Below are 23,253 nucleotides of genomic sequence, written 5' to 3'. Positions count from 1 at the left end.
GAGGATCCCTGTTCAAAGTCAGCTGGGGCAGAAAAATCAGGGAGGCTTTTTTTTGTCAGTCCTGGAGCCTGAACTCTGGGCCTAGGCACTGTTTCTCAGCTCTTCAGCTCAAGGCTAGCACTCTTACCACTTGAGCCACAGTGCCATTTCAGCTTTTGCTGTTTATGTGGTGCTTAGGAATTGAACCCAGGACCTCATGAATGCAAAGCAAGCACTCTACCACTGAGCCACCTTCCCAGCCCAGGGAGATTCTCATTGCTAATTAACCAGAAAAAAGCCAGAAGAGAGAGAAAGGTCTTGAATTCAAGCCCTAGTAGTAGCACAAAAAGAAAGGAGGGAGGGAGTGAGGGAGGAAAAGAAGGGAGGAAGGAAGGAAGGAAGGAAGGAAGGAAGGAAGGAAGGAAGGAAGGAAGGAAAGAAGGAAGGAAGGAAGGAAGGAAGGGGAGAGACAGAGGAATGAGAAGAAGAAAAAGAAAGATCACCAGGCAGTCAAGGCCTTGACTTGCCAAAGACCCATCACTTTTTCTCTCTTGGGCCTCCCTGTATTGGGGGTCAAAGGTCAGCAGTCAGCGGTCAGCAGGGTCCTGTCAAGAATGCCTATTTTACGTGTTATCTACAAATTATAGAACATGTTACAGGACTTTAAGAGGAAAATAATTAAAAGGATACAATGATCATATAATTTTTTTGCCCCAGGAGGAGGGATGGGAGAGTTCACCCCTGTATCCTCTCAACCCCTAGGTTGGCAAAAAGCCAGACACAGGAGTGAGAACATACCTTACCCAGAATACCTTTCTCCAAATGATTAACTGACCTGACAGAGGTAGTGCGCCTCCCTGCCTGGCTGAAAGGCTGTGGGCAGATTGTGCCTCGGCAGTTGCCTAATAAGGTTAGGGGCCAGGCAAGCTCAGCAGTTGCAAAGAGCTCATATTTCAGAGGGATTGGAGAGAAGTCTGGATACCATGATAAACCTCCTTACTTCAACAGATCTGTGGAGAGTCCACCTTAACCACTCGCTGCCCAGTTGACCCCACAGCCACCACATCTCAGCTATTTCCACATTCAGGCTTCAGACCCATGGCTTTTCTTCTCATGCGCCCTTTCCAGTCTGTTCCCTATGTGAGAGGAAGACTCTCTCTCTCCTTTGGTACCTATGGCAAGGAATCTGGACTCAAACTATGCCTTCTTTTACTCTACAGTCCCTCGATTGTATCTGCCAGAGGCCATTGCTAATAGTTATAACCTAATTAATGGCTATTGTGAAGAAAACTGCCTTGGAATTTTCCATTCTTTTTTTTTTTTTTTTTTTTTTTTTGGTCCAGTTGTGGGGCCTGAAGTCTGGGCCTGGGCACTGTCCCTGAGCTCTTCAGCTCAAGGCTAGTGTTCTACCACTTGAGCTACAGCGCCACTTCCGGCTTTTTTCTTATGTGGTGCTGAGGAATCGAACCCAGGGCCTCAGGCATGCAAAGCAAGCGCTCTACCACTGAGCCACCTTCCCAGCCCGTAATTTTCCATTCTTTGGAGGAGAGGTCTTCTCCTTAAAGGGAGAAGTCAAAAAGACTGCCTTCAGATCAAATGAAGCTTGCCCCCCACCCCTTACCTGAGTGGCATTAGACATCTTTCTAAGAATTTTTTAAATCTAAAATACCATTTTCACGTATTACTTTCTTCAGATAATGTGATTCATTTCCTAGTTGCAAAAAGTTTGCGAGGAACTAGTCTGCAGAAGGTGAAGGGACTTGCCAACAGGTGACTGGCTGGGGAAAGGGCACACCTGATTCTGCATCTGAAGTGACCTAGAAAATGTCAACGGAGGGGCTGGGAAGGTGGCTCAGTGGTAGAGTGCTTGCCTTGGATGCATAAGGCCCTGGGTTCGATTCCTCAGCACCACATAAGTAAAAGAAAAAAGCTGGAAGTGGCGCTGTGGCTCAAGTGGTAGAGTGCTAGCCTTGAGCTGAAGAGCTGAGGGACAGTGCCCAGGCCCAGAGTTCAGGCCCCACGACCGGATCCCCCAAAAAATAAATTAATTAAATTTAAAAAAGAAAAGAAAATGTCAACGGAGTGGCCACTGTGTGTTAAGTTTTCTTGTAGGCACTAGGGAGCAAATAGGGAAAAATCACTGTGTTCATCAAGCGGTGACACAAAACAAGTCACACCTTCCGAGTCTTAGTTTCCCAACATCTTTGGCTTTTCTGCTCAAGGCTGGAGGTCTGCTACTTGAGTCATAACTTTACTTTTAGCATTTTGCTGGTTCATCAGAGATAATCTCGCAGATTTCTTTGCCTGGGCTGGCTTTGAACTGTGATCCTCAGATCTCAGCCTCCTGAGTAGCCAGGATTACAGGTGTGAGCCACTAGTTCTTGGCCTAGCATCTTTTTTGAAAGGTTGGGTTCTAATTAAGGATCAAGATTTGCTTCTTGCTGGTATGGTCCCCCTCCCCCTCCTTTCAGGCTTGGAGAAGAAGCTAAAGTGAGAGAAAGTCTTGGGTACAGTACTCCTTCCTGATCCACTGGATTGTGTTCCAAGATAACTCAGTGGATGTTTGAAACTATTGATAATATGAGCCTATACATACCATATTTTTCCTAAGCATAACATATCTAGGATTAAGTTTAATTTATAAATGAGGCATAATGAAAAATCAACAATAACTAATAAAATTGAACATGGAACTGGAGCTGTGAACATGAGAGAGTAAGAGGTTTCAAACTTTAATACCGGACAGACAGATAGATAGATAAAATGGAATAAAATTATGTGAATATGATCTTTCTGTCTCTGTCTGTCTTTCTCTCTCTGTCTCTCTCAGTGTCTCTCTTTTTCTCTCTTTCTCTCTCTCTGTCTCTCTGTCTCTCTCTCATCTCATCCTCATCCGCTTTCTACGGGCAGTGAATAAAAACAGATTACCCTCCTGCCTGTTTCAATCAGGCTAAATGAAGAGACGCTGAACCATGGCTCAAGTTCTTCTCTGATTTTGTTCCCCAGGATTCCCTGATGGCATCTAAAATATATTTAAAACAGACAAAACCCTGCCCGCTTAAATCTTTGTATATGGAACAGTAGGCACGGTGGCGGAGGCATGTTGAAAGAGAGAGGGGTGTAACAATCTATGTTCCAGAGGAACCTACTGGAAACCAGACTCTGGCCATTATGATTTGGGGGGAAATTAACTGATAAAAAAAATGTTGTGTTTATTAGATAAGCCAACCCAGGGTATCCTTGCCTCCCCCTCATAACTGAACAGCTTGACCTGCTATGTCTGTTTCTGGATCAGCCTATAGCAGACAATCAGGACTTTGTATCCAGGGCCTCAGAAAGAGCCCCTTATACTGAATGGTGGGTGTGTGACAGTGCCTTTGATGTGACACACTGCCAGCACCTCTCTGAAGCTGAGAACAGAGCTCAGCTCCGTCTTCTGCCCGCCTCACCCATAGCTCCATCCCCATGCCTTAGTGAGCATGTATGTAAAATGCCACTTGTCTTGCTCAGGAGAGATGCCTGCCCCTGTCTGATGTATATACATGCATCATGATGTGACCCCCCCAGCATCCCTTACATGCAGGCCAGCTTCTCTCTCCTGATGACCTTGCAGGGGCCCTGTGCTCTATCTGAGCTGATAGCTCCCTTATCCTTCACACACTGTAGAAACTTTAACTCTCATAAGCTGCATACCCACTATCTTCACTCCTCAGAACTATATGTATCTCCTTTAGAAAGGGGAAAAAAAAGATTCTACCTTGTATCATAAACTGCCAGAGCATTTCATTTTTTTCTTCCCCCGCCACCCCACCCCAGAAGCCTCTGGGAAAGGGAGGAGGGTAGGCCTAGCCCCCAAGCCCCAACATCATTGGCTGATAACTGTCTCAGACAGCAAGTTTCCATACAGCGAGGACAGGCTGTTCTAAGGGACCTTGGTGGATTGAGGGATCTTCTATTGGGACACTTTTCTGGTTTGTAAATGTCTGTTTGGGGCGGGGAAGAATGTGGAGCAGGGGAGAGGGTGGCACACTGGCAGGCTACCTTCTAGATCACTTGGGTCTGGACTGCCTTCCTAATCTCTTCTCACCTCTTACAAGTAAGGCCAGATCCCTCAGACAGAGAACATTAGAAATGGAAACACTGAAACATTGAAATTGAGGGATTTATGTGGTTGGGATAAGAGAGGTAAGGCCTGAAGACAGATTATCTAAAATAACCTCTCTGTTTCAGTTATTTCATCATTGGGGCCCCTTGTGGTCAGGTCACTTGGCATAGGCCTCAACCTTTGTGCTACAATGACTGACTACCTTTTGCCCTGGCAGACCCTAGATCCTCATGGCTGTTCTAATCATTTCTTTTTGTCTGTCTTTGAATTTTTATTCCAGAGATCCAGTTGCCATCTGTATCCAGGGAGCCCTCCTCTTCCTCCTCCTGCTGACGCTCTACCACCACCGTTGCTGATTGTTGCTAAGGTTGCCTCCATGGTAACATGCTCATCCTGTTTACACCTCCATCTGGCCACATCAGTCTAAGCTAGGAACCTACCTGCCCTGGACAGCTACTTCCATCACCACCCCCTTCCAGGGGGGGACACCAATCATCGTGACACAAAGTCCATCTTCTACTCAGTTCCCCCATCCTCTTCCTCCCCCCTCCCCTGTCAGGCTTCAGAAGAAAGGATCTAGATTTGGGGTTTCTATTCTGAAGCTTCCTGAACAAGATATAGTCCGTCTGTTTTGTAACTGGGCCCCCAGAAAAAAGGAAGAAACAGAAAGAAGTGGGGACAAGAACACAGGTGACACTGGCCAGTTGAAAAGAAAACCTCACATCTTCTGTGGTTGAGGGACTAGTAACTGCAGGCAAAATGACGAGCTCCTCGGGACAAAGTGTGCCGGCTAACTCAGTATCTGAGACCCGTGATGGGGAATTTGGTTGTACGTTGATGGAACTAAGGAAGCTCATGGAACTACGTTCAACGGATGCCCTGAACCATATCAGTGTCCGCTACGGAAATGTCGCCAATCTCTGTGCTAAACTGAAAACCTCTCCTGTGGAAGGTAAAGGCCATTTTAGGGGTGGGCAGTTGGGAAAAGAAGGCTGTTTCAAAATAGAATTTTCGAGCTTCTAGAGAAGGTACGTTTCTGGTGAGCCAACTAATATGTTTTTGCCTGGTGGAAAAGTATGAAGTCTAAAGCCTGGAGAGGAGGGTTGGCCCCACATTGCTGATGTTTAGGGACTGTGGTATCCTCTAAAAACATATTTTTTGGTCAGTCACAGGGCTTGAACTCAGGGCTCTACCACTTGAGCCACAGCTCTACTTCCAGCCTTTCAGTGGTTAATCTGGGACTTTCCTTCTCTGGGCTGACCTCAAACCAGGATCCTCATATCTCAGCCTCCTGAATAGCTAGGATTACAGACATGAGCCACCAGTGCCCAGCTGAAGCCCATTTTTTCCCCTTATTATTTTTTCTGTATCAGTATACAGAAAGGAGGATGTTTAATTTATAAATTATTTATGATACCAACTCTTTTATTGGTAAATACTCAAGTTCTTTATTCTATATCGGTCTTTGACTACAAAACAGTTTAAGACACAGTTCTTCCTCTAGTTCTCCATCTAGCCATCTGAACACTTTATTGGACTGTACACAGATGTAGGATGGTAAATCTTAAGGTATATATAGTTGTGTCCACCATATCTGTTCTTTGTCATGTATTATCAATGAAAATTTTTGAACCTGCCTGATATACTTTTTTTGTATGTATGTACTGGGCTTTTGAACCCAAGGCCTTATACTTCCTAGGAAGGTGTCTACTACTTAAGCCATGCCCTTAGGTTATTTTTCCAATCTCCCTCCCTCCTCCCCCCCCATAGAGTCTTAACAGTTTTGCCTAGGGCTAGGCTCAGACCATAATCCTACTGAATAGGTACAACTATAGATGTGTACCCCCTCCCAGATTGTTTGTTGAGGTGAGGGTCTCACTAGCCTTTTGTCTGGTCTCTAATTCTAATCCTCCGGAGCTGCAGAGTATAGTCATAAGCCACTCCACTTAGTCTAATAAACTTTCTTTTCTTTTCTTTTTGGCCAATACCACAGTTTGAACTCAGGGCCTCTCACTTTCACTCTAACTTGTTTGCTCAGCTGGTACTCTACCACTTGGGCCACACCTCCAGCCTGGCTTTTTGCTGGTTGTTTTGGAGATGGAGCCTTTTGATTTTTCTACCCTTGCTAGCTTTGAAGTTCCATCCTCTAGGTCTCAGCCTTCTTAGTAGCAAGCTAATATAGTTCTTCTTAATCTATTTTTAAAGGAGAATCTAAAGAATCCAGCTTCATGTATTCCTGCCTCAGTCATTTACTAGCAGAATAATACTGAAGAGTTCACTCAGCCTTCCTGAATCTATTTCTTCTTTAAAAAATAATATTAGTGATATCTAGCTCCTAGAGATATTGGAATTAAAGAATATAATGTTTATACAAGTCCAAATTTATAGTAGGGATTCAATAAATGAATTGTCTCAGATTAAAACAGAACCAGTGTGTCTGGGGACGTGTCCCAGCACATGAGTCAGAGCGTGTGAAGAGCAGTGTTTATCTCCATCTGGTGCAGTTACTGCATGTGCAACTGAGGCTGCCATCTTCCCTGCTCATGGTGTGATCTCAAAAAGAGATCTGAGGGCTGGGAAGGTGGCTCAGTGGTAGAGCGCTTGCCTTGCATGCTCGAGGCCCTGGGTTCGATTCCTCAGCACCACATAAGCAAACAGAAAAAAGCCGGAAGTGGCGCTGTGGCTCATAGTGGTAGAGCACTAGCCTTGAGCTGAAGAGCTGAGGGACAGCGCCCAGGCCCAGAGTTCAGGCGCCACGACCGGACCCAAAAAAAAAAAAAAAAAAAGAGATCTGAGCCAGGTGTGGGTAGCTCATGCCTGTAATCCTAGTGACTCAAGAGGCTGAGATCTGAGGGTCACCTTTTGAAGTCATCCTGCACAGAAAATTCCATGAGACTCTTATTTTCAACTAACCACCAAAAAATCCAGAAGTGGAGCTCTGGCTCAAATGGTAGAGCATCAACCTTCAACAAAAAAGCAACATAAGTTCAAGCCCTAGTACTGGCACATGTACACACCAAAAAAAAAAAAAAAGAGAGAGAAAGAAAGAAAAGAAAGAAGGAAAAGAAAGAAAGATAAGAAAAAAAAGAAATCTAGCTAAGATGGCAATCTTGGCCTCTAACTGGTACCTAGGCCTTTGGACATTGCCCACTTCTTGCCAGCTACATTTCAAATATTCACCAATTTTTGAAGCAGTATTGATCTTAAGGTGAATTTCAACCTCCTCCTCTTTTCACTGCAATTATACAAGGCTTTACAAACACCCATCAGGACTGAAGCAGCGCCAGGTACTAGTGGCTTATGCCTGTAATCCTAGCTACTCAGGAGGCTGAGATCTGAAGATCACGGTCCAAAGCTGGCCCTGGCAAGAAAGTCCATGAGACTTTTTTTTTTTTTTTTTTGTCATAGGGCTTGAACTCTGTGACTGGATGCTGTCCCTGAGCTCTTCAGCTCAAGGAGAGAGCTCTACCACTTGTGCCACAGCACCACTTCTGGTTTTCTGGTGGTTTATTGGAAATAAGAGTCTCATGGACTACCCAGGCTGGCTTTGAACCGTGATCCTCAGATCTCAGCCTCCTGAGTAGCTAGTATTATAGGTGTGAGCCACCAGCACCCGGCTAAATACAGTATGCTCTTTTTTTTTTTTTGTCAGTGGTGGGGCTTGAACTCTGGGCCTGGGTGCTGACCCTGAGCTCTTCAGCTTAAGGCTAGCGCTCTACCTTGAGCCACAGCGCCACTCTATGAGACTCTTATCTTCAACACACCACCAAAAAAGCCAGAAGTAGAGCTATGGCTCATAGTGGTAGAGCACTAGCCTCAAGCAAAAAGAGCTCAGGGACAGTGCCCAGGCCCCAAGTTGAAGCCCCACAAACTGACCCCCCCAAAAAAAATTGAAGCAGGGTCTTTTCTTTTTCTCATTTCATGCTGTTTTGGTCAGATGTTTCTCCCCTAAAGTGGACCTCAGAGGCTCAGATAGGCTGTACCCTGGGGAGGTCCTAATAGCAGGATGCATGCAGGCTTTCCATCTTTCAGATCCCTTTATGCAGCCATGACAGTTCACTTTCTGATTCCCCAGGAGCTCCCATCCCCAAAGCAAGCACGTTTTTCTACTTTTCTCTCAACATTGGAAATCAACTGTCATAGACACGGTACATGATGCTAGATTCTTTTCTACTCCTGGTTTCAGTCTTGTGTTAAAAAGCCACCACTTCTGACAGCAGGAACTACTCTGGTTACAGACTCTGTCCATGTTTGCATCCCTGTACTCCAAAGTGGCACAGCTACCCCCTGCCATTCAGCTTCGTTAGATCACAAATATGTGTCCTAATTTTGGTTGTTACTGGTTGGTTTTGTCTTTTTGTTGTTGTTTTTTGACTTGGCTTGGTTTGGTTTGAGTGATAGTCCTAGGGTTTGAACTTGGGGCCTTACACTTGCTGTGCAAGCAAGCTCCCACTTGAGCCATACTTCATCCTCTTTAAGACAAGGTCTCAGTATGGCCTGGGACTCACTGTGTAGCTCAGGCTAGCCTCTGATTCTTGATATTCTGCTTTATCCTGAGTTCTAGGATTACTGGTATTTGCTACTACACCTAGTTTCTGACTCATCTTCATATGAGATTTACCATACTGCACGTCCCAGAACTGGAGAATCCATCTGCTCGGGAAGCAACCTTCCATTGCTAAGTTTTAGCCCCTCATTCTAACAGTGATCTCTTTGTTTGTGAGAGAAATAGAGTGGTAGCAAAGGAGACACCGAACAGCTAAGATATAGGAGTCTCTACCCACAACAAGACTGATCCTGAGCTATTTAGTTGGGCCAGCAGGAAGAACAACAACATGAAATGCAGATGCCCCTTGAGCTGGTGCTATAAAAAGCTAGCCTGTTCACAGAAGACCACACTCAGGTGCCTGACAGCCTAGCATAATTTTGTCACCTGCAGAGGCCCCTGCAGTCTAATAATAGGAGTAAAGTTATTTACCTAGGGCTTGACTTCTTCTAGTTGGATGCCAAGATGAAATAGATTAAAGAGATTAGAGCCAGGAACGGTGTGGAATGCCTGTCAGCCCATCTACTCAGGGAGCCAAAGCTGAGAGATTCACCTGAGCCCAGGAGTTCAAGTCAGCCTGGGCAACATAGAAAAATTCAGAAATAAATAGAGAGATAGAGAGAGAGAGAGAGAGAGAGACAGACAGACAGACAGACAGATAGATATTGAGGATAATGGTTCATAGAATATAGACCTTTTTCCTTGTATTTTCTGTGAATCAATAGTATATTATAGATTGACAGGAATTTTTAAAATTTTTTTAGACATAGCTACTAAAGGGCCCTGGAACTTGGGATTAATACCATTCCTGACACTAACATGGTTTTATTACCCTTATTTACACAACTCTAAATGGAGGTGGACTTCATCTCTCTTTCTCTAGGCTAAAGAATTCCAGTGGCCTGCCTGTGGGATTAGTACCAGATAGAATGTGATAGAACGCTTCATGTTTTCTAGCTCTTAGCCTATTAATGCTGTGCCTCACAGTACAACAGAAACAGGGGAATCTTGAAATCTAGAAATATCCATCAAAAAGAGGGTTTTCAATACATAGTAAATCATCAATCATGGAACATCATTCAAAAGACTAAAGATAATTTTCCAATAGACATCGGTGGGATGTTCTACTTTGTGTTCCCATGTACCTGCCTGTATCTCATCTCCTCTACAGAGCGGTGGTGTGGCACAAATCCTGTTCAGTCACACATAACTTGTACCAGGGGCACAAGGTAGACTCTGCTCCTCCTTCTGGAGAGCTTCCAGGCTAAAAGAAGTTGCATGAAAATGGCAGCTGTTTCAGAAACTGTATCAGAATGCCCATATTGGAGAGCAGGGCATTGTGGGAGCACCCAGCTAGAGGGATTGTATGGAGAGGAAGGGGCATAGAGGTTGGAGATGGAACTCCTGTATCATCTAGGATTTACCCAAGGGAGCTCCAGCATGGCCACACTCTATGGTGATTGTACCATTTCCTGAATGCTTCTGGCTTACAGTTCAAGCATCTTCGCTTTCATAATTATTAGTAGCTTCTTGGTGCAGGAAGCTGAGATTCTCTGGGGATTTGATGGCAGAAGATGAAAAGAATCTGTTTGAAGATAGCCTGAATTATGATTGTGGTTCATTAACTTCAGCACTAGATCAGTGTCTCCCATTCCCTTAAGATTCCTGGGATTTTATGGTTTTCTGTCACCATGCCTTTTCAGGGCAATGGCATATTCTAAAAGAGTTGTCATGTAGCCACTAGCTGGGATATACAGGAACTGGGCTTTTCTTCAGAGTAAAATGCAGATCTCTCTCTCTCTCTCTCTCTCTCTTTCTCTCTGTTTCTCTCTCCCTCCCTCTTTCCCTCCCTCCCATCCCCCCCTCTCTTTGCTAGTCCTGGGGCTTGAACTCAGAGTCTGGGCACTGTCCCTGAGCTTCTTTTGCTCAAGGCTAGCACTCTACCACTTGAGCCACAGACTACTTCGTGCTTTTTCTATGTATGTGGTACTGAGGAATAGAACCCAGGGCTTCATGCATGCTAGGCAAGCACTCTACCACTAAGCCACATTACCAGCCTCTTTCTCATTTTTTAAAATTTTGTGTACAGTACTTGGGATTAAACTCAGGACCGCAAACATGCTAGGCAAGTTATTTTTACCACTTTGCTATACTCCCCAGTCTTGAAATTTCTAGTATACTAAACTTGTTAACAACAATGCCTGTGGCTCATAGCTACTCAAAAGGATGAAATCTGAGGATCAAAGTTTGAAGCCAGCCTTGGTAGGAAAGTCTTTGAGATGTTTATCTTCAGTTCACCACCAGAAAGGCAGAAGTAGAGTTGTGGCTCAAGAAGTAGAATGCTAGCCTTGAGCAGAAAAGCTTAGAGATGGGAAGGGAAGAAAGAAGGAGGGAGGGAAAAGGGAAAGAAATTCTTAGTACTTGGTAGCAGGGATGGACTCATAAAACCTGGAAGAGGTGGTGGCAAATGGGAAAGACCGGGGAGAATGGAAGTCCCCTCCCTGTCCCTCCTCCCCAGAAGGGAACTTCCCTGTCTGCTTTAAGTTTCATGCCTAGGGCTGAATTAGGCTGCCACAGTAGTCAGCCTTGTCTTCCCAGCCCAACTGCATGCTGCTCATTCTTCTTTGCAACCCAACCCCCCTTGGCTGTAGCTAGCTTCTGGACTCACTGGCATGATACTGATAGGCAGGGATGAGAAAGATCTTGATGGGAAAATGTGGCTAAATCTTCCAAACCTAGGAGTCCTCACTCCACTCTTCCCTCCTCCTCCAGGCCTCCATGTAGCTACCCATCTGTAGCTCAGCAAGTTTTGTAACTTGCTTTGAGTTTGGGCTCCCCTTTACCTCTCTCCCACCCCCAGTGCCAAGAATGGAACCCAAAGCTTGTGTATGCTACCAGACACTTTACCACTGAGCTATACTTCCAGCCCCTGGATTTAGTTAGGTATTTAGTGCCACTACTAGGACTTGAACTCAGGGCCTGGACACTGTTCCTTAGCTTCTTTGCTCAGGGCTGGCTTTGTACCATTTGAGCCACAGCTCTACTATCTGGCTTTTTGCTAGTTACTTGCAGATCAGATTCTCACTGACTTTCCTACCTGGGCTGACTTTGAACTTCAATCCTCAAATCTCAGCCTTCTGAGGATGACAGGTGTGAGCCACCTGTGCCTGGCTCCTGGCTTGATTTTTTTTTTTTTTGTAAACTTCTTGTAGTGCCCTTGTGTTGAACCCTCAGTTGGGGGCAGGAAAGAAGACGGCTCCTTCCTGGGTTGAGGCTGATACTGTGCCTGCCCTCAGAAGTGGAGCTTTCCCTCTTTCTATTTAGCTCCAAGGTGTGAGCCCTGGGGATGTGCTACTGGTTAGAAGGAAGAACATGTATGCAGTCTAGAAGGTGATGGAGCACAGGGCGGAGGAGTGTGCCCCCAGGAGCTTTCTCTTCTCTGGAGCAGAGCTGAAGGTTTCCAAAGAAGGCAGAGAGTATTGGGGGGGGGGGGCTAGAGAAAGGGAGGCATGCCCTGGGGAAACTGCCCACTGGGCAGGCCAGGCTCTGTAGAGCCAAAGAGGAAAGGAAGGAGCCTTGTCTAGTCCAGTATCTTCTTGCCTTGATCTTGGCTCAATTGCTTTATCTCAGTGGATTCTAGCAGATAGTGAGTCACCTGGAGATTCAGAAACAGGGAAAATGTTCCACTCTCCTTGAAAGGATGGCATTCATCAGGAGCTGGCTCCACCCCACAGGTCCTCTAACCTACTCCCTTCCCTTTGTACCTAGTTGAGGACCTTAAAGCAAGACTCAAAAGGCACTTTTTGTTATTTATATGTGTGTATGCACATACATGTACACATGTGTTTATGATATATGAATGGATGTATGTATGATGTGTGAGTGTTCATGCTTATAACATGTATTGTGTGTGGAGGGGGTGGGTGCTGAGAATGTAACCCCTTTGCATGCTAGGCAGGCTCTCTACCCCTGAGCTGCACCCCCAGCTCTTCGAAAGTATTCTGATCCCTGTTCCTATGAACTGCCTGCCAGTCAACCTTGAGAAACTTCTGCCTTGTACTATCTGTGTGGGAGAGGCTTCTACTGCCTCTGTTGGCAAGGTATCAACAGACATCTGGGAAGTCCTTCCTGATGTCTGCCTGCCCCAGCAACCCCACCCTTCCTGGGGCTGAATGGTTTCTGAAAAAGGGTGTCTCTGCCCACACTACCCTTACTGTCTGAGGATGTGGTCCAGACCCTTCCCTCCCGGAGGCCCCTGAGAGGGGGAGCTGGGTGAGCTCCACTTCTCCCAGGCTCTGGGCCCTGCACAGGCTCACAGTAGACATGGATGTTCACTCTAACTAGGCTCCAGCCTCGGGTGGGGGCGATGACTTCATGGCTGAACCTTCTCCTTGCCTTTCCAGCTTATGGGTGCAGTCCGGTTCTCTGGGGCCAATAGTGCTTGTGGTTTGGGTGGGATATTCTCTCTGCTGTTCTTAAGGACACATTTCCTCTCATTTTCCTCATGAAGTTCTTGGGGAAACCCTTTTCCTGTGTTTGCAGCATCCTCTCCTGCCAAGTTTTCCTTCTTCGCTCCAGGAAGCTGTGGAAGCATTTGAGAAACCCCTGCAGAGATCAGGGCCCCAAACAGTATTGGTGTGAAATTACAGCTGCCCAGATCAGGGTTGCAGATCCCCTCTGGAGCTAAAAGAATGGAATGGAAAGCCCCAAAAATTGGAGCTTGGCCGAGTTCCCAGCCCACATGTCTTTCCCTGTAGCTCTGTGTCAGAGAGGATTCCCAAGGCTACTCTATCTAGCTCACAGCCCCAGCCTGCCCCACCCTGCCGCAAGGCTTGCTGGGAACTGGGTCAGCCACTTGACTTCTTAAGGTAGCTATTATCCCAGCTCAGGGTGACTTAAGGTGGATCAGATACTTGTGGAGAAAATGGCAGAAAGGAAGCAAACGTGTAACTGATGGCATGTCTGCAAGAACAGGCCTGAGTTTTTATGTGGGCCATAATGTGTCATGCCTTGCTTGCTGGGGCCCCCAGAAGGCCTTAAGTATGAGATTCATGGGTTGGACTCTTAACAGACCTGATGTCACTATCCCTGAGGACAGGAAAAACACCAGGACTAATCACCCCAATTATAGACCACAGGAGCTGTGCTGACTGTTTCACAGTGAGGAGTACAGCTACACACACGTGGACCTACCTTGTGATGCAAGCAGTAGAGTGGCCAAGCACCCTGTGGGCTGGCACTGAGGGCTGTTCTCAGGAGGCCAGAACTCCATCAATACCTAGCAAGTCCCAGAAAACCAGAATGAAGCTTCAGCTGGGTATAGGTTGGCATCCAGTCACCTTCTGTGGGGGATATAGGCCCTGTCCTCTAGATCAGAAAGCCCCATCCCCTCCCCAGGCTTTAGTTTGTCTGTATGTTAAATGGGTTCATAGTAGCACCTCCTGGGGTTTGTGATGTTTCAATGAAAAGGCACACAGTAGTCACCCAGATGTTCATACCCTAGTTTATTCTTCTTTCCATTTACTCAGTAGATTTGTATGTGTTATGTGGTGCCAGGTACTGCTACAATCCTGAGGGAAAAAGAAAAAAGAACCCTGCCCTTGTAGAGGTGGGTAAGAGACAAAGAATAAATGAGTAAGTCCTTAGCACAGAGGGTGAGGAGACTTGTCTGGGAGGAAAACAGCAAAGCCAGGGTGAGGAGGATTGAGAAGAGGACACTGGGGCTGGAGCCCAGGCCTGGAATGGAAGCATGTGCAGAGGGTGTTTTCTGAGTAGAAGGAGCAGAACTGGGCTTGGTGACACAGCTTCTAGGCTTCCTGGAGCGTATGGTAAAGTCTCCATACCCAGTTTGACTCCAAGCAAAAGCCACGGGGAGTAGATGAGTGCTATGTGCTGATCCTTCCGGCTACTGTGTTGAAAATAGACAGAACCAGATAGCAAGAGTGGAAGAGACAAGAAGAGAAGAGAAGTTGGGAGATGGAGATGCTTAGAGGGTTTTCCTATGGAGCTGCCTCCTATACCCAGAGTGGATAGCTCCCAGATACCCGGCTATTGTGATGTCCCTTCAAATGATTTTAACATCTTGTGTCAAGATTTACCACAGAATGGTCTCCTAACTCTGGGGTAGCTAATTGGAGATAAGAGTCTCAGCCTCCTCAGTAGCTGGGATTACAGACCTGCCCAGATATGCTATTAAAGAAGAGAAGGTCTTTTTCTCCCATTACGTGGTGAATCCTCCTGCTTCTTCAAAACAGCCATTCCAGTTGGATTGATGCGTTATCAGAACTCCTGCTTCCCTTGAGCAATCTCGACCCTCCCACATAGCAGTCCCGGTTGGCACAGCCTTACCATCTCTGGTCTCTGGGGAGGGAGAACCAGCAAGGACCTGCCCCCTGGCACCCTTTCTCTGCCTGCTTGGGGATCCAGATGCCCTGCCTGGACTCTCTTTTCCCAGGCCCTTGCTTTCCTTTCCTTTGGGAACCTGACTGTGCAGGGCATTGGGGGAAGAAGCAGGGAACATCTGGAAGGCAGTTCAACTTGCTTCTAGGACTTTGTCCAAACTCTGCTCTCCTGCTGAGTTCAGCTGTGCCACTCAGCAGGGGACCAGGAGGGAGGCCTCACCCTGGGCTGCCAGGGGGCCTGTTTTACAGCCTCTGGCACCATCTCTCCACTGTCCCTCAACCCTCCCCACACAGAGTGGAGGCCCGATCCTTCCCACCCCTGTGCACCTCCAAGCAGCCTCCCCAGCCTCTCCCCCAGATCTATGAATATCTCCCGCTGGCCTGGTGAGTGGGGAAGGGGGTTTCCATGAGAGCTTAGACTCAGATCTTAGGCTCTTGCTTGGCTTTTTCTACTAAAGGCTGGCTCTCTACCACTTTGTCCACAGCTCTGCTTCCAGCTTTTGGGTAGCTAGTTGGAGATAAGAGGCTCATGGTCTTCTCTGCCCTGACACTTTGAGTCAGGATCCTCAGATCTCTGCCTCCTAAGTCACTAGGCTTACAGTCTTGAGCCACCGGGGCCTGGCCAACGCTTCTGTTGTGGATAGGAAATGGAAGCAGTCTCAGACCCTAATGACAATACTGCTTTCGTACCATTTCCCATCTTCAGGAGCTTTCCTTGTCCTAATGTCTTCCTGAGGTCTAACTCAAATCTCTGCTCATGGCTGTTGGAGGTCATGCTGTTGGGTGCTATTCAGTGCAGACCCCCCCCCCCATCCCCACAGCTTCCACTTGGCCACCTTCTCCTCTTGCTCTGGGTAAAGCTCAGTGGAAGTTCCCCTTCCCCAGTTCTTCACCTGCCCCCTGCCAACCTGTTTTTAAGAGCAAGGTTGCCCTACCCTGCCTGCAGGGAACTCATCAAACAGACAGCCAACTGCTTCCAGTGCCCAAGCCAGGACTAATTTGCTGCAGTATGTAAACAACCTGATGAGTGCCATCTGGCGCTAAGGGCTCTGGAGGAACCCCTACCCTTTCTAGGGTCCAGTTCCAAGGCCTTAAATCTTCAGGAGGGCAACTGAGAACAATTCTGCCTGTCTTATCCTCCTGGGACTGTGCCTACAAGGGGAGCCAGGTATGTGGTCACGGGTTGTGTGTGTTGCATGCAGGATACATAGTGCAGGTGATATGGGGTTGTGGATGTGACTGGTGTGTACAGCATGTGGTAGGTGAGTCAGGGTGACGTGGGGTTGCGGATGTGACTGGTGTGTGTGGTGCAAGTGTGCAGATATCCAAGCACACTTAGATTGAGGAAGCTGGTAATCAAGAACTGTGTAGAGCTGGGCCTGGGGGCTTACTCCTGTAACCCTAGCCATTCAAGAGGCTGAGATCTGAGAATCAGATCTCAGAGCCACCCAAGCAAGAGAAAACCCCAGGGCTCTTATCTCCAATCAATTAGCAAAAAGCCAGAAATAGAGGTGTGGCTCAAGTAAGGAAAGTACTTTCCTTGAGTGAAAAAACAAGTAAGGAAAACATGAGTTTAAGTCCCAGTATTGGGGTATGGGCATGCGTGCGTGTGCATGTGCACACACATCACACCACACACACACAATCTTCATAGCCTTGCCTTTTCTCTTTTATTTTTTGTTTGTCGTTGCCAATCCTGGGGCTTTGCCAAACTCTGGGCCTGGGTTCTGTCCCTGAACTTTTCTTGCTCTACCAATTGAGCCACAGCACCATTCTGGCTTTTTCTGAGTAGATTATTAGAGATAAGAGTCTGATGGACTTTTCTGCCTGGGCTGGCTTTGAACTACAGTCCTCAGATCTCAGCCTCCTGAGTATTTAGGATTACAGGATCTCAGCCTCCTTAGGATTACAGATATGAACTACCAGTGCTCAGCCTTTCTTTTTATTTAACCTACATAGTAGTATGTCTCTTAGAACTAGTTAGTATTTAATACCTAACAGGTGCACACTACTTAGTGTGTGTGAGAGACAGAGGAAAGCCCCAGGATAGGGCTGCCTGGGGCGGGGGGGGGGGGGGGGGGGACCTGCCTGTCCACTGCAGTCTCCAAGCCTCTGCTCCCATGACCCCTTGCAGCTTCAGGCACTTGGCATCAGGACTTGTGGGCAGGCTCTGTTTCCACCTCGTATGGTCTGGAGCAGGTGGCCTAGGGGTGTGTGTGTGTGTGTGTGTGTGTGTGTGTGTGTGTGTGTGTGTGTGTGTGTGTGTGTGTGTGTGTGTGTGTGTGTGTGTGTGTGTGTGTGTGTGTGTGTGTGTGTGTGTGTGTGTGTGTGTGTGTGTGTGTGTGTGTGTGTGTTTCTGGCCTTCATTTGTACACCTTGGTTGGGAGCTAGCTCAGCATTTACCAGCCTTTCCATGTTGATGGAAAGTTCTGTGTGCCTCCAAGGAACATTTTGGCATTAGTGTTCTTAAATAGAGCCTGGAGCGTAATCCATGGGAACAGGTGAAAATTGGGTTCTGGGTTAGCTCATCCTGGTTACTAAATGAAACAAGAGACTCTTGTCTTAAGGCCAACTTGTTGAAGTTGGCCCATTTTTTTAAACTAAAAGTTCCTTACCCATGGAGTACTGAGCAAATCAGGATGGTTGGCCACCCTCACTGGGTCGATCCCATAGCCAGATGAGAAAGCCAAGAGGTCTGTGTGTGTATGTGCGCACACTCATTATAGGGCTTGAACTCAGGACCTGGGTGTTGTCCCTACGCTTCTTTTGCTCAAGCCTAGCTCTACCACTTGAGCCACATAACTCCACTTCTGGCTTTTTAGGTAGTTTAGTGGAGATGAGTCTCACAGACTTTCTGCCCAGGCTGGCTTTGAACCTCGATCCTCAGATCCCAGCCACCTGAGTATGAGTAGCTAGGATCACAGGTGTGAGCTACCAACACTCAGCACCAAGAACTCTTCTTTAAAGGGATCTTTTTAGAGGGTCTCTTTATACCCACATTCTGTTATCACTTCTCTTTCATCCATTTATTCATTTATCTGCTATCTCTTTTTCAGGTCTATCAGGGAACCCTGCAGACCTGGAGAAACGTAGACATGTGTTTGGAAAGAACTTGATCCCTCCAAAAAAGCCTAAGACCTTCTTAGAATTAGTGTGGGAAGCACTTCAAGATGTCACACTCATCATCCTGGAGATCGCAGCCATCATCTCGCTGGTCCTGTCCTTCTATCGCCCCCCTGGTGGAGATAATGAAAGTGAGTATGTGAATAGCTCTGATCACCCCCCCCCCCCCGGCCCCTGCCTTTTCCCTTTGTTGGTAGTTTGCAGGTGATAGAATAAAAGTTATGCCTAGACAGATGCCAGTGGCTCATGCCTGTAATCCTACTTACTTTACTCAGGAGGCTGAGATCTGAGGATAGTGGTTTGAGGCCAGCCCAGGCCAGAAAGTCCATGAGACTCTTAATCACAGAAAAAGCCAGAAGTGGCACTGAGGCTCAAGTAGTAGAGTGCTAGCATTGTGTACAAGGAGTCCAGGGACAGCACCCCCAGAATTTAAGCCCAAGGACCCGTAAAAAAACAACACATGACTGTCATTTGTCAGGGTCTTCAAAGAAAACCCAGTGACTTCATCCTTGTTTCCCCTCCTCCCATCAAATCCATCCTCTGCCCTTAGCTAACTGTCAAGACCCTGCTACTCCACTGTGGCATGGCACTCTGGGACAGAGCAGAAAGGGCCCAACCACATTGGGAGTCCTAGGGTCCTTCCAGTCCTTCCGTGTGACCCGCATTGACAAAGGGTCTGCTTTTTAGTCATGTGCTTCCTTCCAAGTAGCGTAAACAGATCTAATGTTGGTGGTGAGACAGTGCTTCACCCTGCTGTCCTGATTTCCTTGGAGTTTTGTGCTTTGTTCCTCTGGCCTTCCACTTTAGAATTCTTTATGTCAACAAAAGCCCCTCAGTGATTCCTTCTCTCCCTTCCCTGGATAGTCTGTGGTGAAACCGTAGCTAGCTCAGAAGATTCAGAGGAAGCAGAAACTGGCTGGATCGAGGGGGCGGCCATCCTGGCCTCGGTGATTATCGTGGTGTTAGTGACCGCCTTCAACGACTGGAGCAAAGAGAAGCAATTTCGGGGGCTGCAGAGCCGCATCGAACAGGAGCAAAAGTTCTCCATTATCCGGAATGGTCAGCTCATCCAGCTGCCTGTGGCTGAGATAGTGGTGGGAGATATTGCCCAGATCAAATACGGTGAGAGCGCCATGTGTCTTATATCAACTACACACACACACACACACACACACACACACACACACACACACACACACACACACACACACACACACACACACACACACACACACACACACACACACACACACACACACACACACACACACACACACACACACACACCCATTTGAGGAGTAGGACCATTGTGTGCTGGGTTTTGAGAAGACTCAAGAAGTTTAAAAATAAAAATGTCTGGCACATGATGTTGTGTTGGATTCTAGGCTAGAGGTTAAGGAAGTAATAGAAGGAATTTCAAAGAAAGCAGTTGCTGAAACTCAAATTGGTCAGACTTGTGTACTCTGTGTTAGAGTTGAGGATATGTAATAGCCAGACCAGGGGGAGTATTCGTTTGTTTGTTTTGGGGGATCAGTAATCATTTGAGTTTAAAAAGAAATCTGTTCCCACCTGATGAACTTAGCTGTTTTTCTTCCTTCCTCCTTTCCTTCCTTTCTCCTTCCCCTTTCCCTCTTCTTTCTCTCTCTCTCCATTCCTTACTCCTTTATTTCTCTTTCTCTTTTTCTCTTTTTCTTTCTTCCTTCCTTCTTTGGCCTTTCTCTTTCTCCCTCTTCTCTCTCTCTCCTCTCTCTTTCTCCCTCTCTCCCTCTCTCCTTCCCCCTGTCCCTGTCCCTCTCCCTTTCCCTCTCTCTCCCTCTCCTTCTCTCCCCCCCTCTTTCTCTCGGGAATTGAACCCAGGACCTATACACTGTAGGCAAGCACTCTTACAGTGTGCCACCTTCAAGCCTGGAGTTAGCTTTTAAAGTTTATGAGTTCTCGCTAGGCTAGTACTATGGTGGGAGGGCCAGCTGGAGGAGGCCTGAGATGGAGTGCAGAAGCTGGAGGTCCCCACCTCTACCGGATTCCTACCTTCTCGCCCTCATGGTCTCCTTCCCCCTGTGCACCAGGTGACCTGCTTCCGGCAGATGGGGTCCTGATCCAGGGGAATGATCTGAAGATTGATGAGAGCTCTCTGACAGGAGAATCAGACCATGTCAAGAAGACCGTGGAGAAAGACCCCATGTTGCTCTCAGGTATAGCCTCTTACTGCCTAACTTCCTCCCCTCACACTCTCTCTCCTAGCCCTGTCCTGTTTCTTCCTTTGGGACCAGCTCGGGCAGTAGTCTATTAGTGAGTTAAACACAAAGGTATTAGGGAACCTAAAAGAGGTTTCTATGAGACAGGCAGGCACTTCTAGAAGCCTTAGAGGGACTCTGCTGCCTGAGAGATTGCTGCAAAGTTAAATACATTTCCTACTTTAACCTCAGCTTGCTTGGGCTGTTTTAAATGGGCTCAGTTTGTGACCTTTTGTTTTTACGCTCTGCTAAGAAAGGTGGTAGTGATGTGGAGGGGTGATGTTTTCTTTTAAATTTGTGCTTCATACAAAATCCTGTCCAGGGATAAATAACACCCCTTCTCATCTTTTCTCTTTCCTATTCTAGGAACCCATGTGATGGAAGGTTCTGGACGAATAGTAGTAACTGCTGTCGGGATCAACTCCCAGACAGGAATCATCTTCACCCTCTTAGGGGCCAGTGATGATGATAACCAGGAGGAGGAGAAGAAGAAGAAAGGTAAAGAACATGCAGAATGGGATTCTCTTTTTTCTCATCCCTGTGGATGAACTCAAAGCCAAAGAACAGATCCAGATGAAAATATCTACCAGAATGAAAAGGCAGAGCCCCAGACTCCTTGGGCTGAGATCCAGGTGTAGCCCTCAGCTCTTGGGGAAGCCCTGATAGAAGCCAGATGCTGACTCCAGGCTTCCAAGCCAGGTGTCATTTGAGCCTCAATCCCTGTGTCTTGGGTGGGCAGTGAAAGGTTGAGTCAGTCTGGCTCAAAGCGAGCTGCTAGGTGCTCTAACTCCAGGTCTCCTTTTCCCCAAAGATCAGGGAGTAAATGAAGCATCATAATTAAGGGGAAACTGACTCAAAGGATAAAATTGGTTCCTGCTGAAAGGATGGGCTCTCCAGGCCGAAAGACACAGCTAGAAGAGTGGGAACAGACAGTGTCATTCCCTTCTCCCTTAAACATTAGCCCAGTCTTTGCCGGTCACTTTTTCCTGAAGTAGCAATCACTTTTTCCTGAAATAGCAATCACTTTTTCCTGAAGTAGCAAAAAAAAAAAAAGATTCGAAAACCAAATCAACGCATTTTTCTGAGCCTTCCATCTTCCCCTCGGGAAGAGGAGGATTGCTGCTGCCACCCAGGGCCCGAGGACCATCTTGGGCCATTCAGTGGGTGCCCACATTCTGAATCCCAGAAGCAGACTGTTGCCACCGCTGCCTGCAGGTGAATGAGGAGGCAGGTCGCCTAGTGATGTCGCACTGACATGGAGATACCTTTCAGGGCCTTTGCCACAGGGCAGAAACAGTGCCCACCTCTCTCTCTCTCTCTCTTTGGCCTCCACTGCATTTTTCCAAGTGGCAGCCATGCTTCAAGAGAAAGCAGCTCGAACACCCACGTGATCACTCTGCCTGCCATCCCAAGGATTCATTAGAATGTTTAGGAAGAATGAACGAGCCGAAATATGGGAGTCTTTTTATTTTTATTTCCCTGTCCTACAATCTGTTCCTTCACTGTAGCCCTCTGGGCTGATGGCAGGACCAACAAATTGCATTTCCCATCTCTTTGGGTCCCCACCCCACTTTTCTCTTTCTTGTTCAAACAGGTAAAAAACAAGGAATTTCTGAAAATCGCAACAAAGGTAACCTCTCCACCCACTCATTTATTACCACTTCTATCTGCCCACGCTCAAACCAGTCTTTTCCAGGCTATCATCTGCCTTCTCCCCTTCCCTCTCACTAATCTGTTACCTACTACCCCTGGTCCAGATGCTTTATTCTGAGGAAGGTGCAGAGATTTGGGGTGGGCTAAAGGTCCTAGTCCGGATCTAAGACAGGACAGCAGCACCCTCTGCTGTTGGCTTGCAGAAACTCACATTCCAGCTTCTCTTGGGTATGCGAGGATGGATCTCTTCCCAGGGTGCTCGCTGCCCACTGTCATTGGTTTCTGGGTTAGATGTCTTGGCAGTCCTTAAAAGGGAGGGCAGAGGACCAAACAATCCTGCACCCTCCTCTTCCCAGCCACCTCATCTGTGTCTTCTTGTCTGGATTCTGCACTAGTCTAACTCAAGGGTGCTTGGAGAGAGCCCTTCCTCTCACTCTCCCACTCTTTTCTTTCTTCCTGCCACAGTCTATCTTGTTCCTCCTGATCTGGTGTGTGTTTCTCTTTTTGGTGGCCATCTTTCCATCCTGTCTCTGTCTTGTTTGTGTGTGTGTGACACCACAGTGCGCCCCTCAGGATGGGACCCCTCGGGCCTGGGCTATAATCAGGGGATGTAGCAGGAAGCACTCTCTTGAGCAGTGGTGAGAGACCCTTTTCCCTTTGTTAGCACATCACAGTTAATTCTTCACCTAGTCAGAGAACCAGGACTGAACGGAAACAGTGCTTTAATTTTAGATCTCTTTAATTCTTCTAAAAGCAAAAATCTCAGCTTTCTCTTACTCTGAGGATCCTTTTATGTCAGCATCTTTCCCCTCCCTGGAATACTTAATCCCAGATCCCACTCTTGGACCCTCCCCCACCACATCTGGGAGGGAAAAGGGGGGTTTCCTTCCCCATCCTTTAACTTACATAAGGAGGGACTGGAAGGTGTCTTGGGTCTGAGAGGCTGCAGAGGAAGAGAGGAGGGAGAAACATTTTTAACAAAGTACGTTAAGACCTTCTAGAAGCTTCTCCCCTTTTAGTCCTTTTCTGCAGTAAACATTGACTATTTAAACACTGGATTCCAGGAAGGATGGCGTTGGTAATTACACTTAGTGGCAAGATAAGCCCCTTTGCTGGAATAAACCTAGCCTGGGGCTCTGAAGTGGTGCCAGGGAGCTGCCACTGAAGAGGAAGTCCAGGCCCTAAAGATGCCCCAACACACACACACACACA

General features: G+C 47.2%; 1 protein-coding gene across 6 annotated transcripts in view; it reads left to right on the top strand.

The window, feature by feature from the left end:
• Atp2b4 (ATPase plasma membrane Ca2+ transporting 4) overlaps positions 1-23,253 on the top strand; it is a 96,257-nt gene that overhangs the window by 42,085 nt on the left and 30,919 nt on the right. For 4 of the 6 annotated variants that reach the window (XM_070041775.1, XM_070041770.1, XM_070041771.1 and 1 more), the window contains exons 2-7: positions 4,365-5,036; positions 18,088-18,285; positions 19,019-19,276; positions 20,221-20,346; positions 20,755-20,886; positions 21,983-22,018. In XM_070041775.1, coding sequence (XP_069897876.1) covers positions 4,844-5,036; positions 18,088-18,285; positions 19,019-19,276; positions 20,221-20,346; positions 20,755-20,886; positions 21,983-22,018 — 943 coding nt within the window. In that variant the 5' untranslated portion in view covers positions 4,365-4,843. The remainder of the gene's footprint in view (positions 1-4,364; positions 5,037-18,087; positions 18,286-19,018; positions 19,277-20,220; positions 20,347-20,754; positions 20,887-21,982; positions 22,019-23,253) is intronic. The other 2 variants (XM_070041772.1, XM_070041774.1) reach the window with 1 other exon arrangement.

Source organism: Dipodomys merriami, unplaced genomic scaffold (genome assembly GCF_024711535.1).
Source record: "Dipodomys merriami isolate MVZ:Mamm:240054 unplaced genomic scaffold, mDipMer1.0.p SCAF_31, whole genome shotgun sequence".
NCBI classification, from domain to species: Eukaryota; Metazoa; Chordata; class Mammalia; order Rodentia; family Heteromyidae; genus Dipodomys; species Dipodomys merriami.
The sequence above is the reverse complement of the archived record's forward strand: the minus strand, read 5'-3'. Positions and strand labels throughout refer to the sequence as shown.